The sequence below is a fragment of the Saccopteryx leptura genome, chromosome 2, assembly GCF_036850995.1.
Source record: "Saccopteryx leptura isolate mSacLep1 chromosome 2, mSacLep1_pri_phased_curated, whole genome shotgun sequence".
NCBI classification, from domain to species: Eukaryota; Metazoa; Chordata; class Mammalia; order Chiroptera; family Emballonuridae; genus Saccopteryx; species Saccopteryx leptura.
Genome location: NC_089504.1, coordinates 214,403,867 through 214,419,865, shown reverse-complemented (window position 1 = coordinate 214,419,865; position 15,999 = coordinate 214,403,867). Strand labels below are relative to the sequence as shown.

The 15,999-nt window shown below is 52.6% G+C and overlaps 1 protein-coding gene across 18 annotated transcripts in view; it reads left to right on the top strand.

Moving 5' to 3' along the window:
• PCBP3 (poly(rC) binding protein 3) overlaps positions 1-15,999 on the top strand; it is a 294,334-nt gene that overhangs the window by 260,986 nt on the left and 17,349 nt on the right. For 14 of the 18 annotated variants that reach the window (XM_066369986.1, XM_066369981.1, XM_066369983.1 and 11 more), the window contains 7 exons: positions 1,054-1,077; positions 2,017-2,049; positions 2,407-2,523; positions 3,495-3,626; positions 4,379-4,507; positions 8,567-8,710; positions 12,476-12,517. In XM_066369986.1, the coding sequence (XP_066226083.1) occupies positions 1,054-1,077; positions 2,017-2,049; positions 2,407-2,523; positions 3,495-3,626; positions 4,379-4,507; positions 8,567-8,710; positions 12,476-12,517 (621 nt within the window). The remainder of the gene's footprint in view (positions 1-1,053; positions 1,078-2,016; positions 2,050-2,406; positions 2,524-3,494; positions 3,627-4,378; positions 4,508-8,566; positions 8,711-12,475; positions 12,518-15,999) is intronic. The other 4 variants (XM_066369997.1, XM_066369996.1, XM_066369994.1 and 1 more) reach the window with 1 other exon arrangement.

The following is a 15,999-nucleotide window of genomic DNA, read 5'->3' as shown; positions in this document are numbered from 1 at the left end:
CTCTACAGTGGGCCCAGCAGTTCACACCCCCAATTCCAGGTCCCACATGTGTGCCATGAGAAGTTCTTAGGACGTGCGTGGTCTCCTGCCAGGAGGCTTGCAGAGGCTCTGACCCCGTTCCTATGGCTCTGCTCACCCTAGATTTCCAGAAGCGGGGAGCTCACACTCAGAGCATCCCTTTCTGTGATGGAAAGATGACCACCAGTCTTTCCTTCCCTTGGCTGGGAGTGGCATTTGGTCAAGGTTCTGGAAGCTAGATACGTACCAGCACAGGCAGTCTGTGGGATCAGGAATGTGGCCTCACCTTCTAGCTGCAGCCACCACAAGTGCCAAACCCTGCCCATGGGAGGTGAGGCCTCTGAATGACCACTAGAGGGATTACTACCTTGTACCCAGTTGCCCTTTGCTGCCCCAGGCCCTACTCCACACTCCCTCCCCATGGCTGAGCAGAAACATAATGGCTAAGGACTTTGTTGTGATAAGATAAATTAGTTTTATTTTGAAAGATGTCATTCTCTGCAACTATAAGCAGGCTGGCCCCACCTCTATGAGATGCATGGTAGCACCCTATGGGTCTGTCCTGGGCAGGGAAAGGCAGGCCTGGCCAGGACCACATGTCCAAACTGTCATTGGATCCAGGCTTTAGAACTGTGGTGGCAAGTTCAGGGGTGCCTTTGAATGTTCTACCTTTTTAAAGTCAAGTAGCAAAGGCAATGCTAACTTTTCTTTACATCACAAAATCAAGGGAGATTTTACATTTTGTCTGTTTTTTGCAGTGTTTCCTTGCAGCTATTAGTGCATAAGCATGCCTCCCGACTTGTACTGAAAAGTAGCTACCATTTTCTTCTGCTCGGCTGTCTGTCATTCAGAAGCAGGACCAGGGTCAGTGGTGGTCAGAAGGGCACAGAGGGCCCCTCCAGACAGGTCCTGCAAGCCCTCTCGTGACCGTCTAAATGTCACTTCCTCACTCATAGCAGACGGGTTTGCAGAGCCTATCACAAGTGCTTTTCTCCTTCTGCTGTATGACGTTAGCTTTTGTGATTCTCCCTGCAGGAAGTTGGAAGCATCATCGGGAAGGTAATTATTAATCACATGCTCTGCCTCTGTCGAGGTCTCTGTGCTGGGGGGAGGGTGGTGCTGTGGGAGCAGCCGCATCTTTGTGCTGTGAAGATCCCAGGGGATCCCAAGTCGCTCACTCTCAGGCCGAGCCACTATGAGGCTGGTATGAGAGCATCCTGTTCATTGGCTCCCAGCGGGTCGCTCAGGAGCCCCACCTGCTGCCACCCTGGTAGTCAGACCTTCCTCCCGGGTGTGAGAGCCCAGCCATCCCGCAGAGCAGTCACCTTCCTCTGTGAGTGGCAGTGAGTCTCTTCATTGCCATTCCAAAATAGAAGAAACATTCCCACGGGGAAAAGTCAGAGCTGATTTGGAGCCTGTGCCTGTGGGAGAGGTTAGAGGTGAGGTGCTGCCCTCTTGTTGGTCCCATTTTGACTACCTCAGGGTCCCTGGTATCCCAAGTGGTCCCTATGCAGTGGGGGTCCCTGCAGTGCTCAAAGTCCAGTTCTTTCCATGTGCGCCTCAGTCGGTGCCTCCCTCCCTTCCTGCTATGGGCCTGGTCCTGCTTTGTGATGAAGATGGAGACAGCTGTGACCTGGGTGTATTCCCGTCTGCACTCCATGGAGCAGTGGTCCAGGCCCAGTGTTTTGCCCAGTCAGGTCCCCGGGTCCCACCCAGCCCACCACCCTCACAGCCACATGCCCCAGGGTAAGTGCTGGGTTTCCTCCTCTGTGGACTCATGTGCCAGGTGTGCTGAGGGCTGAGTGAGTTGTGCCATGTGTCAGGTTCTGGTAGCACCTGGTAGGGAGCCTGCCTTCTGAGGAGCTGATGACCGCTCACCTGGGGCACACCAAGGTGCAGGGGGCTCCCAACACTTCACACTGCTGCACCAAACGCTCTGCTTGCCTGTAGTAGACCCCTGAGTGACCCTTCATCCTGTTGTCTAAATCTTTCTTCCAGAAAGGAGAAACTGTGAAAAAGATGCGTGAAGAGGTGAGTTTGTGTGTTACAGCTGTGTTCCGTATCCGATGGGTGGGAGGGCCTCTGTGGCCACTGCACTTGACGAGGAGCCCACAGCAGCACGGAGGGCCTCCCTCCACCAGCACACACCCCAGCAGTTCCCATGGGAGCTGTGTGGGCACACTGCATCCTTCCTGGTCACTATGGCCCTCTCTCTAATCAAACCTTACCTTGGAGCATAGTACTGGAGAGAACTTGACTGTGTAGTGCTGAGCTTTGTCCTTCGAGGCCAACCAGATGGGTTTGCATCAGCTATTGGGGAAGAAGCCAGCCCGTTCCTGGCCCTGCAGTTTTAATCCAGTTTCTGGGGTTTGCCCAATTCCCTTCTAGAGTGGTGCCAGGATCAACATCTCGGAGGGGAACTGCCCAGAGAGAATCGTGACCATCACGGGCCCAACTGATGCCATCTTCAAGGCCTTTGCCATGATTGCCTACAAGTTTGAGGAGGTAAGATGCACCCACTCAAGACAGATTGTGGACAGGGCTGGTCCCAGCCAGTTCTCAGGCACCTCTTCCCCTCTGTGTGGAGAAGGTCACAGTCTAACCCACTCAGGACACTTTCTCTCAGCTTCTGTCCCTTCCTCTGCCTCCTAGGACTCTCCCTGCTCTGGTCTACCTGGTATGGGCCAGCGTCTCCCTTGTAAAGTCAGAAGGTGTGCATGCCCATCTGATGTGTCCTCAGCCCTAGCCAGCACATCGACCCTCAGCTGTCTCTGTAGCAGTGACCCCACCCTGGGTGAAGTAACTTGGCTTGGATAAGGGGACACAGATGAGAGAGTGAATCCCTTGAGGGCGTTTGTCAGTGCCTGTGCACTTGTATCGGGGAGTCACATCCTAAAGTTTTAATGTGTTTTTAGTCCTTTTGAAATTGCCAAAAAGTATTTAGATATACATTTAATGTTTTTACTGAGAGGGTGATCAAGCTGGAGTATACATTTTTATGTCAAAAGTCTGTTACTCTGTCTGTCCATAACCCCCATGTTCTGCCAGGCCCTAAGGACAAAGGTCAGGCCCTGAGGCCAGGCACACTCTGATCTGCGCCCTGCCCGGTCCATAGCAGCACCATGGCCGCTCTGACACACACCTCTGTGGATCCCCTTCTGTCCATCCCACCACTGTCTCCTTGTCCTTCTGAGCCTGACTGCACCTTCAAGCCTCTGTAAGCAGCCCAGCCTAGCTACTGTGCCCTCTGTCTGCACACTCAGCCATCTACCAGGGCGTGTGCTCCTCCATCCAGGAGTGCATGCGTCTCCACGCGTGTCCTCTTCCCCGTGGCCTGCGAGCTGCTCAGGGAAGAGCCTTCGTTGGTCTCTGTGCCTCTGCCCTGCTTTGTCAGGGCTCGGGGCAGAGCCTCCCTCTGCACTCTTGGTGTTCATGCACAGGCTGTCAGCAACACGCACACCTTCCTCCATCCTCAGGACATCATCAACTCCATGAGCAACAGCCCTGCCACCAGCAAGCCCCCGGTGACCTTGAGGTTGGTGGTCCCTGCCAGCCAGTGCGGCTCCCTGATTGGCAAAGGTGGCTCCAAGATCAAGGAAATCAGGGAGGTAACAGGACCCTTCCCAGCCCAGGGGGTGCTGGGTGACTGGATGGATAAGGAGGCGTGCGTAGAGGTGCTGGGCACCGTGAGGAGGCATGTTCCCCCACTGGGACTGGGACAGGCCTCTTGGGACAGGGCAGATTGTGGCACCTCACCCTAGTTGTGTGGCTTTGGGTCATGGAGGCCCTACACATGGGGCCTGTGATCTCTGTCCCCAGTTTCCTGGAGGAATAAGAGCTATCCCAGCTGGGACAGAGTTGGCTGGAGCTGTGGACTTTATAGTCACATGTTCATTCATTTCAAGGAAATCCTGATCCTTCCCTTCCTGAAAGAGGGTGGCCACCAAGTCTTCATTCCTTCACGGGAAGAGGCCACAAAGTTTAGGTCCATCTAGAATCTATAATTCTCTGTGACCTAACACTCCACAGAGGAGACAGAATTCCACATATTTGAAAAAGTGACTCCCTTTCTGTCTTTGTCTCCTGCAAATACCTGTCAGCCAGTTACAGTGCAGCCTGGGCAGTGATGCTTGCCCTGCATGAGCTCTGTGCTGGACGGTTGTGGGATGAGACAGATGAGACTTTCCTACAAGCTCCCCAGGGGGATATGTGGAGGGGCGACATGGGGGTAATGTTGGGTGGCTTCCCTTCTCAGTGCACTGTGCCTTAGGCACACCCCCAAGAGGATCCAGGAAATGCTAGTTCAACATTCGCTGCCTCCTCCCTCTGCTGTGTACCTTCCAATGTCTGGTTTCTCTAGTCCACAGGTGCCCAGGTCCAGGTGGCTGGGGACATGCTGCCCAACTCCACAGAGCGGGCAGTGACCATCTCAGGGACTCCCGACGCCATCATCCAGTGTGTCAAGCAGATCTGTGTGGTAATGCTGGAGGTACAGTTTCTGCATCTATGCTTATAGCTAGCCTGCCCTCAATCCAAGCTGGCTGTGGCTGCCTAGTGTCAGTGGGCAAATGCTTTGGTGCCTTAGAAGTCTGTGGTGATTCACGAAGTCAGGGCTGTGTGGTGGCCAGATGTCAGAAATGTGACCTAGGTCCCTGATCTAGGCCCAAGGCAACTTGAGTGGAAGCCATGCTGGGCACTATGGGAGAGGCAGCTCTGGGGCCTGCCATCTGTAGGGAGGGTCCATCATCTTCACTGAGATATTAGGGGAGAGAACACATGGGGAGGCATCAGCCCCTGCCTTTATTTCTGGACTGAATGAGAAGTTATTCCATTCCATGAGGGGCTTCAGTAAAATGGTGGACATCTGCAGTGGAGACAGGTCTGTTCTGGAGGTGGTCTGCACTGGAGGGGGTCTGTGCTGGAGGGGATCTGCGCTGCAGGGGGATCTGCACTGGAGGTGGTCTGCACTGGAGGGGGGTCTGCACTGGAGGTGGTCTGCACTGGAGGGGGGTCTGCACTGGAGGTGGTCTGCACTGGAGGGGGGTCTGCACTGGAGGGGGTCTGCACTGGAGGGGGGTCTGCACTGGAGGGGGGTCTGCGCTGCAGGGGGATCTGCGCTGCAGGGGGTCTGCACTGGAGGGGGGTCTGCACTGGAGGGGGTCTGCACTGGAGGGGGGTCTGCACTGGAGGGGGGTCTGCACTGGAGGGGGGTCTGCGCTGCAGGGGGGTCTGCGCTGCAGGGGGTCTGCACTGCAGGGGGGTCTGCGCTGCAGGGGGATCTGCACTGGAGGGGGATCTGCACTGCAGGGGAATCTGCACTGGAGGGGGTCTGCACTGGAGGGGCTCTGGGTCTGCACTGGAGGGGGATCTGCACTGCAGGGGATCTGCGCTGGAGGGCGTCTGCGCTGGAGGGTGTCTGCGCTGGAGGGGGTCTGCACTGGAGGGGGGTCTGCGCTGGAGGGGGTCTGCACTGGAGGGGCTCTGGGTCTGCACTGAGGGGGTCTGTACTGGAAGCGCTCTGAGTCTGCACTGGAGGGGGTGTACACTGGAGGGGTTCTGCACTGGAGGGGGTCTGCCCTGGAGGGGGTCTGCAGTGGAAAGCGGTCTCTGATAGAGACGGGCACTGGAGGTGGAAAGGCTGCTTACTGCGGGCAAGACTCCTCATGCTGGGCCTGCTGAAGGCCTCTGAGCCTCACAAAGTACAAAGGGCAGGACCTAAGAAAAGCACACGAAAATGTTTAAGTTGTTAATGACAGAGAAGTAAACAAAAGAATTAAAATCCAAAGAAGAAGCATAGAAAGTATGGCTGAGCGATACAAAGCTTCTTGAAATTTTGGGGAGAAAAACCCTAAGATTAAAATTTCAACCGGTACCCAAAATGCAACGAGTCATTGAAACCATCAAGAGTTAACGTCTTTCTTTAAGTTTAAATGAAGTCATCCGGCCTCAAATGAAAGATTGCAGTAGCTGTGCTGGTGGCCGGGCCACCTGGACCTGCCTCTAGCCCATGCTTGTGGCCCCTGGGCCCGGGCCTAAGACCCTGCCTGAGTGACCACAGCAGTCTTTCCCAGGAACTGAAGTCTCGCCAGGCGGCTTGTGGCTTATCTCTCTTTTGTACTGAGCTTGATGTTAAAACACATGTCCAACTCTTTTTAAAAATTGTATAGTTTTTATTTTCCTGAAGTATGATAGTATTTTGTGAAGTCAAAAATATTTTTCTAAATGTTCTGAAGTTTCCCCAACTACTGGTTGTGGCGACAATTGGTGCTGGTCCATGTTCCCTTTAGCCTCCAGCCGCTGGGACCCTGGAGGGGCCACATGGGCAGTGGTGACAAGGCCTAGGACTCTGAGAGCTGGTGAATGTCCATCTGTTAAGCAGCGGTGGGCACCTCAGGGTGGCAGAGTGACCCAGTATCTACACAGCTGCCCACCCACATCCCTAATCAAGTCAGAAACAGAACTCATGGTCTCCTCAGAACTCCTCCCAAGTGGCGTTACTGGTGTCACGTTTGTGGTCAGACAGCCCCTAAACACAGGCTTGATCCCCATTTGTGTGGGGAGCTGGCACGCCCCAGGCCATGGCTGGAACTGCCCCGTCTCCTTCCTGATGGCTCAGGCTCCCGTGGATGGTGAATGGTGAAGTACATGCAGCAAATATGAATGACAGGCACTGGACTGATGAAATCCCTTGTTCTTGTTGGTGTTGTGAAGCTCCGGGAGGTCAGGAGCAGCCGTCCTACCTGGGAAGGATTCATCACACCTGGGAACAGTTGAGTGCATTTCTAAGTGAAGAGTAACTGAACAAATAGAGCAGAGAGCAGAGGACTTTCAGGCATGAGTACTGAGTGGGCCTCACACCCTTGAAATGACCACCGAGAGGGTTGCCCCTCAGTGCAGCAAGTTGGGTGGGGCCTGTGGAGAACCACACCCAGCTGCACCTGCCCCAGGGGAGTGGTGCAGGAGGCTGTGCTCAGAGGGCTCTCCTCCATCAGAGGACACCGGGAATCAGGAGTCCCAAGCTAGGGTTGGCAAGATGGCCTGGAACAGCTCACAGTGCTGGGATTGCAGCTGTTGCCCTTGGTGGGGTCAGAGGGCACCATGGAGCAAGTGTGATGGGCTAGTCTGATGGCATGAGGGGCATAATGCCCGGCTCAGGGATGGGAGCACTAGCCAGACTGAGGCCTCTGCTTGAAGCAGTGAAAATGGTCACTCATTCACTCTCCGTTTAGTCACAACCACTCTGTGGTTTAGACCACAGACATTTCCAGAGGCATGCAGTCATAACTGCAGAAATACTGCACCACAGACACCAGAGGGGTCAGCTCACAGACCCTCTCAGTTCCCCTTCCGCCTTGTGGCAAGGTTGCACAGCACAACCAGGGTCATACAACATGGCCAAAGTCAAACAGCACAGCCACAGTCACACAGCAGGACAAAGGTTGCACAGTCTGCTCAAGCTCTCGTGATATGGCCTGGGCTGCAGTGTTGAAGCTGCTACCCACTCTGCGGTCCCCCATGGCTGCGTGTCTTAGGTGGGGGCACTCTGAGTCATAGCCAACTGGCTAGGTTGTGGACTGGGCCTGTACGGGCCATGGCTCCAGAACTCCCAGCAGGGACAGGCCTCCCTCCCTACCCTCTGCCTATGGCTGATGGTGCCACTGACTGGGGGACTCCCAACTCTATCACCAGGCCTGGCCTGTAGACTCTTCAACCAGGGAAGACTACCCACCAGAGGGACAAGGAGGGACTGATTGCCTCTGACCAAGGGGATAGGTGGACTTTATCAGAGCCTGGCAGACTTCTGGTATTTCAGAATATCACTCATCAGAAGATAAGAATCCTATACTTTTGGACACAGAATAATCAAAGGAGATTATAGCAAACCTCATTGTGACGGTTGAATAGTTCATCTGGACTCTATGCTTTTTAAAAAAAATAATGGCTCCTTTTTTAAATAGTGAAATTGAATGTTTCTAACTTTGCTGTGATGACATCAGTTGAACATCACCACAGGCCAAGCAGGGCCTTTGGGGCCCTGGTCCTGAGTGCCCATGGTGGAGCTACGCACAGCTGGCTTCTGTTTCCAGAGGACTCAAGAGGAAGGGCGAGCTGTCCTCTCAGGACAACCCTGGGCTAACACATGCATGGAGCAGCAGCGCCCAGGCCCAGAGGCAGCTGTCTGGCTGCCTGTGCAGTGTGTGGGGCCCCACGGTCAAGGACAGGGTCATATCTCCCCTAACCCCATTCTTGGACTCACACTCCCCACCATCCTGCTGATTGGTGCCCATGTGGGGGCAATTAGGGCATTGGTTAAGAGGAGGGGGGAAACAACCTCTGGAGGAGTCTGGGGTGCTGAAGACATGGTTTTGGGCAGGTGCCCTCCTGCCTGGGGGCATCTTCCCGGCAACCCGGCACTGCTGGCCTGGGGAACTGGGGCAGCTGGGGTACAGTGGTGGGCGGGCTTGGGAAGGAGGCCTCCCCATCCTCACATCTGTCACACTGCGGGACTGTCTAACATTCTCTCTCCCTCTCCTGTCCCTTTTCCTAGTCCCCACCGAAAGGTGCCACCATTCCCTACCGCCCAAAGCCCGCCTCCACCCCTGTCATTTTTGCAGGTGGTCAGGTAAGAGCCGACCCGCTCGCGGCCTCCACTGCCAACCTCAGCCTTTTACTGCAGCCCCCGCCGCTGCCCGTTAGTGCACTCAGGTTTTCTCCCTTCTCACGTGCACGTCTCCACCCCTGGGGCGCTGGACGCAGAGCTCTCCCGGCTCACTGCCAGGCACCAAAGTGGCCAGGGGGTGGGCATGGGTGCCACATAAGAAAGGCTGGGGTTGGGCAGGCAGAAAGGGCCCAGTCAGATGCCCTGTGGAGTCTGGGCCCCAGATACATCTTCTCCCTGACCTGGTGCAGGAGGACCCTGGTTCCCTGCTCACACCATTCTGTCCGGGCTGCGCCTGCTCAAATCTAATCCTCAAATAGTTTTAAGAAGCTTAGATAAGAGGGCCAGGAGCATTGCAGGTGACTTTTATGATTCCCTGTTGAAACAACTAGGACTGGAAGAGCAAAGGCCCTCTTTTCCCCTGGAACACACGTTCCCAGCTTCTCACCAATGAGTTCCTAGGAGCAGCTGAGGGAAGAGTCGTGTCTCCGAGGAAGGGAAAGACGCCCAGCCAGACGGGAGCCTTCCTGGTCACAGCAGGCCGGGAATGCCCACTTCACACACCAGTTATTTTGGCTGGAACCACTGCCTTCCTTGCTCTCCTGCCAGGAAGGGGTGTGAAAAGCCAGGGGTCACAGAGAAATTTTATACAAGGCCAGGATTTAACTTAGTAGGGCCTAAAGAGAGCCGAGGAGAGGGATCTATGCCCAGAGGCATCTGAGCAGGAGCTGGTTTGTCCTGCTCACTCCAGAGTCGTTCAGGCGCAGTAGGTGGATGGACCTTGGAAACACCGGCCAGTGGTGCCTGGAGGAGCTCTGTGTCCAGTTGACAATGATGTGTGTCTTTGTTCAAGGGAGAGTCAAGGCAGAGACTTACCAGAGGGGACCCAGGTCAGGGGAGAATGGCTGTTATGTTTTACTTGATTATTAAAAAAGAAACAAAAGAGGCAAATAGCAAATTTCTTCCATGTTTTTCTTTACTATGTAAAGGAATCTTATCTTCAGGGTTGACTCACATCTTAGGGGAGGTATGGGACCTGTGTTTCTACAGCTTTAGTAGCATTGGAGGGACACCGGCACTCCTCTGTGGTTCCTATGTGGCAGTGTCCTACCTGTCCAGACACTGCCGGCCCCATGGATGTCTGTATTGGGGACATCTCTGTCTCCTGAACCTGACTCATGCTGAGTCTTCTAATGTCCCAGACTTTTGCCAGGAGACTTCACACTCATACATCCTCCTACAACAGCCCCTGAGGCCTGAGAATCTCACCCCAACTTCTCTGTGTAAAGATAAGTGGGTGGTCTGCCCACAGCGCTTAGAAACGGAGGCCCTGAGGGTACATTGCTGTACTCCTCTCCTCACCAACCTCAGGGGAGTTGGGGGGACCAAAGCAGGCCTTGTTCAGAAGTCTGTTTCCCTCGCCACAGTTATGGTTATCTAGTAGGTTAGTTACGTGTATGGTCTCGACCCTAAGGTAGGTACAAACCCACGATCATACTAATTTGGTGAAGTGTGGGACTTTATTCAAAAGGGAGGCACATTAATCTTAACATAAACAACGGCCCAGGAAGCCCTGGCTGGGTAGACTGTGGTCAATGCTCACCATCCATCTCCTCTCCCTGCCTGTAAAGCAAGGACGGGCCCTGCCATCAAGGGCACCTGTCTTGAGGCTGTCACCAGGCTCCCAACATCTTAACCCAGCGCCTGTGCCCTAGGGACAGTCTGGTCTAGCCAATAGCTAGTTCTGGTCATCTATGGGGGACAAAGTCACATGAAAGTCACCATTACACTACAGATAGCCAGGCAGAGGAGCTACAGTACAGACTCAGAAATAGGACGTAAGTAGAACCTAACGTAGCAAGGGATATTCTCCAAGATTGGGCCACACACTGTCCACATAGGACATATGACACACCTGGACTTTAGAGATGTGTGGCCTGAGAATCTTACCCCCTCTTATCTGTGTAAAGATAGCCCTCCCTGTGGGTGGCCTGCCCGCAGCAGTGACACACCCCTGGAGGTCTCAGGGGCAGAGGAGGGGCACAGCTTGTCCGGCAGGCACTCCGCTACAGAGAGGTAGTTCCTACTTCTCCAGCTGATAATCTAGGTTTCATTTCAACAGAACCTTTTACCTGGCTGTTTGTCTACCTCTACTCTACTTCTATCCAGAGGGGCAGTCGGCTGTGCACACAGTTTAAACAGAACTGAAGACCACAGCCACCAAAGTGGAAGGAAGATAAGTCAGAGACTTCAGATGTCAGGCTAAGACCTGCCCTGTTGGAACACGTATGCAGTTCTGCTCAGACATGCAGGGCTGCGGAGCTCCAAGTCCAGCCTGTCACCCTGCTTGGCTCTGTGGAGACAGCATGTGTCCCATGTCAGTGTATATTTGGTGGCACATTGGAGCATGGTCTGGGGCACCTCCAAAAGCCCCAAGGTGAGATGTGGACACAGCTTCTGTGGACTCAAAACACAAGCACAGACAGCCTCCTGGCCTTTCCTCCAGGAACCTGATCTATCTGATAAGATTTCTTTGCTTCCCCTGAAGTGCCAGACTGGGGCCTCTCTGTGACCTGTCCAGTGGTTGGCTGGTCTTTTAACTCTCAGGCTGGGTTGTTTATGATGAAAACTCAGCAAATGCAAAACCTGCCATTTGGCAGAACCTTGGAAACCACCATCGGTTTTTGGTCCGTGGAAGTGACTCATGGATGAGCCTAACGTTTCCCTCTCAGATTCACAGGAACCTGCACAGGTGGGCATCAGAGCTAAGGGTAGACACTTAGGACATGATGTGGGGCCCCACGTTGCTGGGTGCTGGAAGCCATGTCCCCGCACACCTGAGCCACCCCACGCGTACAGCCCCGAGAGTGGCTGGCCTGGGGTTGGTGTGCACATTCCACGTCACTGAAGCCTGATGGCAAGTCTTTGGGCTTTACTCTCCCTTGACTCCATGTGGTTTGTTTTTTAGCCATGAGTTTATGGAAGCATCTTAACTGATGGATTATTGAGGCAGGTGGGGTGGGCGGGACCTCTGCCTGTCAATGGGGTTTGTGTGGGGACTGGTGGGAGGGGCTGCAGGACCCCACACTCACTGCAGCTGGTCACAGTCACTGTCTTGAAGGCCAATGAAATTCTGAAACCAAATGAGGCCTCAGGACCCACCTGGCCCGCTAGGAGCTGTGCCATGAGTGTGCTGCCCCTCAGGTCAGAACAGCCACCCCATCCTCAGGCTGGAAGATGAACTGGTCAATCTTGTGACTGATTTGGGTGCATTTCTTCTTTAATCTGGCTTTGCAGAATTGGTTCTGGGTCACTTTTTAAAGGTTTTTGTTTGTTTGTTTGGTTTTCTTGGAGTAAATATTTCCTAAAAGTGTTTAGTTTACTCTCGTGATTGATTAAATTTTCAAAAGATTAATAATTAGTAAACTATAACAGAGATCAGATCATTCTTAGGTATTTTCTTTTCAGAAACTGCGGGTGGGGGGTCGGCAGCATTCAGGGCTGAGCCATTTCCCTCCCTCCCCACTGTCTTGGCTTCCTGCAGGCCTCTAGGAAGTGGGTGCAACGCCCTGGCTCCTGTGTGTGGTTGTAGCTCCTGCCAGCATGGGGCGCTGGTGAGGCTTGACCCCGGGTCACTGCCCTTTGTTCTACATGGTTGAAGCTGGTGGAGATGTGCTCTGGGAGGGGATTGCTGTAAGCAGAGGCCGGGGACCTGTTTTTGTGGAAGTTCACCCGGGAGAGAGCCTATTCTGCGGGGAGGACCGCCGCTTCCCGAGCTGATGTTGTCTTTCTCTCCAGGCCTACACAATCCAAGGACAATACGCCATCCCGCACCCAGATGTGAGTTTTCATTTTGTTTCCTTCCTCTTCTCTCTTGTTACGATCTATCACCTGCATGCTGCTGTGAACTGCTACAATATTAATATTACACCATAATATTAATACCGTGCTCTCAATGTTCCTGACCTCTGTTGTATCCATATGACCTTGAATAACCTTTAACCTCTTAGCACTAATTCTACTCGTGTGGAGGACTTGGCCTGATGGCAAATTGTTTTGATGCTGCAGTGGGGACTTTCGTCCACACACAGGCCCTTGGGTGAGCGGTGACTGCAGAACTGCCTAGTCCCTGGTGCCCGCCCACCCCTCATGAGCAGGAATGGCAGTGTCTTACAAGCACCTAAGACATTTGCTGTCAAACAGGTCTGAGATAGGTCAGGGTATCTGAACACTAGGGAGGCTACAGATCCTATTTCGAAGCCCTAGGTGAAACAGGGTCTACATGTGTATGATGGACAACAGGACAGGCCTTGGTTTCAATCTAGAGTTAGTAATATTGGTGCTGGAGGACAAAGACATTGCACATGCATCCTTGACTCCTGTGGCCTGGGGGCTGAGAGGACCACGTGCAGCTCTCAAGGCTGAGATGTGGGCAGCAATGGAGAGCAGAAGGGCTTTCTTCCTGGGGATAGATACAGCAGTTAAAGATGGCGACACTAGATGGTGAAGGAAGAGAAAGGAAATAAGAGAAGCGGCTAAGGCGGGCAGGCAGTTTTGCCGCCTTTGTCAAACTGCAGTCGGTTTTGAGAAGCCCTTTCTTTCTCTGTACCATCCTGCACATCTGCCAGGCTTCAGATCCTCCTGCTGTTCCTGACAGGGAGTGCCGCCAGGCAGGCAGGCCCCTGCTGGGCTCTTCTGCAAACTTGCACTTTGAATTGGACAGGTGAAAGGAGGGTCATCCTTGGAAGCTGCAAAGGCAGGCAGGTGAGGGTTTTTAAGAAGTAATTTACACTAAGCAAGTACATTTATTGGAAATACAGACATCAGTTCACTATCATTGAAGGATATATTTTATTGAGTAGAAAAGAAATACTGATGGTTTTTCTATTAAAAAGAAAAAACAAACAACAACAACAAAAAACCACTGGCTGGACAGCTTGGTTGGTGAGAGCGTCGTCCCAAAGTGCAGAGGTTGCTGGATCCCTGGTCAGGACACATACAGGAGACTGATGTTCCTGTCTCTCTCTCTTTCCCTTACTCTTTCTCTAAAAATCAGTAAATTTAAAAAAACATACGATAAAAACCCCTTGTTAATCAGCACAAGTAGGAAGAAATGGATAGAGGTTGTGGTGGAGAGAAGCCCATCCCCATGTGTCAAACTCCTGAGGCCATTTGTAACGATGGTTCCTGGTTTAGCCCTGTGGTGAGGATGGTATAGTTCTAAATCAGTGCTGGGCACACACCCCTGCCATCTTCCTCCTGCCCTGAATGTCTTCATTAGAGCTCCACTTGCCATTTGGAAGCTGGGCAGGTGACACAGCTCTCCAACCTCAGGCAGTTGGTGCAGTAACGCTGTTCTGGCGCCAGCTCACCGCAGTTCTACAACCTGCTCACCTGCGCTCACCATCGCAGCTGCCCATGGCTGCCTCAGCTTCTCCCTTCGGGATGCGTGCCAATACCTTGCTTTGCCAGAGATTTCCCCACATACCCATTATTTGGGATGCTTTTTACCCTTCTGTGAATTTATTTTAATCAGATCTCATCTCAGTGGTGGTCAGGGAGTGAAGGTGTGAACCTTCTCAGCCTTCTTTAAAGAACCACCCATAGCTTTTTAAAAAAGTTGTCGTCTCCTACTCCCAGGAGGAAAATGGCATTACTCGTGAAAATCAGAGCAAGGGAGCAGTGAGACCTCAACAATGAGTGGAAGCTACCCCATAGCCTGGGCACCTTTCTCACTCCAGACGGGTGATGTCCCACACTGTCTCCCCCACAGCCCATGGGACTGGATGGCAGATGTCAGCACCTGGGGGAGGGCTGGCCTGGCCCCACATGCAGGATGCTATGCAGAGTGATGGAGTGTGTGGCCCAGGTGGGATCAGCGGCACTGCAATGGGCAGGTTCCATGCCTCTAGTGGAATGCTCATAGTGGCGGGGAAGGGAGATCAGAATGGAGCCAAGAGGCCTGGTTTCTAGGATGGCACACACCCCCTTCATTTAACCAGGGGCAGGGCGGCCTGTGTCTCTTAGAAATGTGAGTGTGTGCAGCAGCAGGTTCAAAGACCTGATTCTTTGACCTTATTATAGCTGGAGAACCCAACAGGGTTCTTTGACCTTATTATAGCCGGAGAACCTTAGTGAAGGGCCCAAAGGTCGATGCTCAGACCCACAAACCCACTGATGAAGGCCTGTGGTCTCACCCCCACTGCCTCCTGGCTCAGGCTCTGAGCTGACAGGGAAGTGTTTCTGGTCTGAAATGTCCAATGTAGGCACAGGTGCCTATGAGAGGATGAGGGGTTTTGATTGGTTTGGTTGATTGATTTTTATATCAGTTGTTTTGTTCTTTTCATCTGATTTTCTGATTTTCTCAGTTTCTCTTAAAAGTGAGTAGTTTGACAGTTTTTTTCCAGATTAGTTTAACTTCTCACTGTTCTGTAACTTTCTCACTGCATTGTGTAGAGCTTTCTGTGGAAAGGTGGCTACTTCCTGTCGAAGGGCTTCCTGCGCGGGATGCCCTGCTCTGTGACCGGCAGTAGGTGGGTGCTGGCTGTTGGGACCAGACTTAGGGCGAGCTCTTATCAGTGCTTTTCTTGCAGGCACAGAAAGTTGAAGACTTGGACAATCACTTACAATTCATCCAAAATAAATATAAAATGACTATTTGGTGACATAGGTGATGATGGCCAGACAGGCAGTTTTTATCTGAGCTTAGAGTTCAGTAGTAATTTTTTAAAGCTTCATTTTTTAGAACCCAAATATAACAATTACAGGAAGTACTAATTTATTTTATAGTATAACTAAATTCACAATTTAAATATTTCAACCACAGTGGCTGACACACCATAGTCATCTTTTAGCATCTTAATATTGTATCTTATCTGAATCAGACACAGACTTAGAAAAATATATTTCTTAGGTCTGAGTATTTCTTTATATAAAACTAAATTATAGATATTTTTTCTGTGCCCAGTTTTAAAGAAGGCTTTCCGATTTACCTTTAAGAATCCTCATCCCCTCCCACCCACCCCGCTGCCAGTTTCCCTCCAGGCTCTCACATCCTTTACCCGAATCCTTCTGGAAGCTTATCACTCTTCGTACATTCTGGAAAGACACAAGGACAGCTGGGTGGTGGGAGGACTCAAAGCGGCTGACCACTGGAGTGCTGGAACACCTGCCTATCAGTCCCAGCAGCTGCCACTCCCTTCCATGTGCCCTGCGCTGGCCTCAGGCAGCGAGGCCTCCAGGCATGGGAGCGGGAGCAGATATGGAGAGCCACGAAGCCTGGACAGACAGTGCCCCATTCTCTCTCATCCAGTATTTCTGCC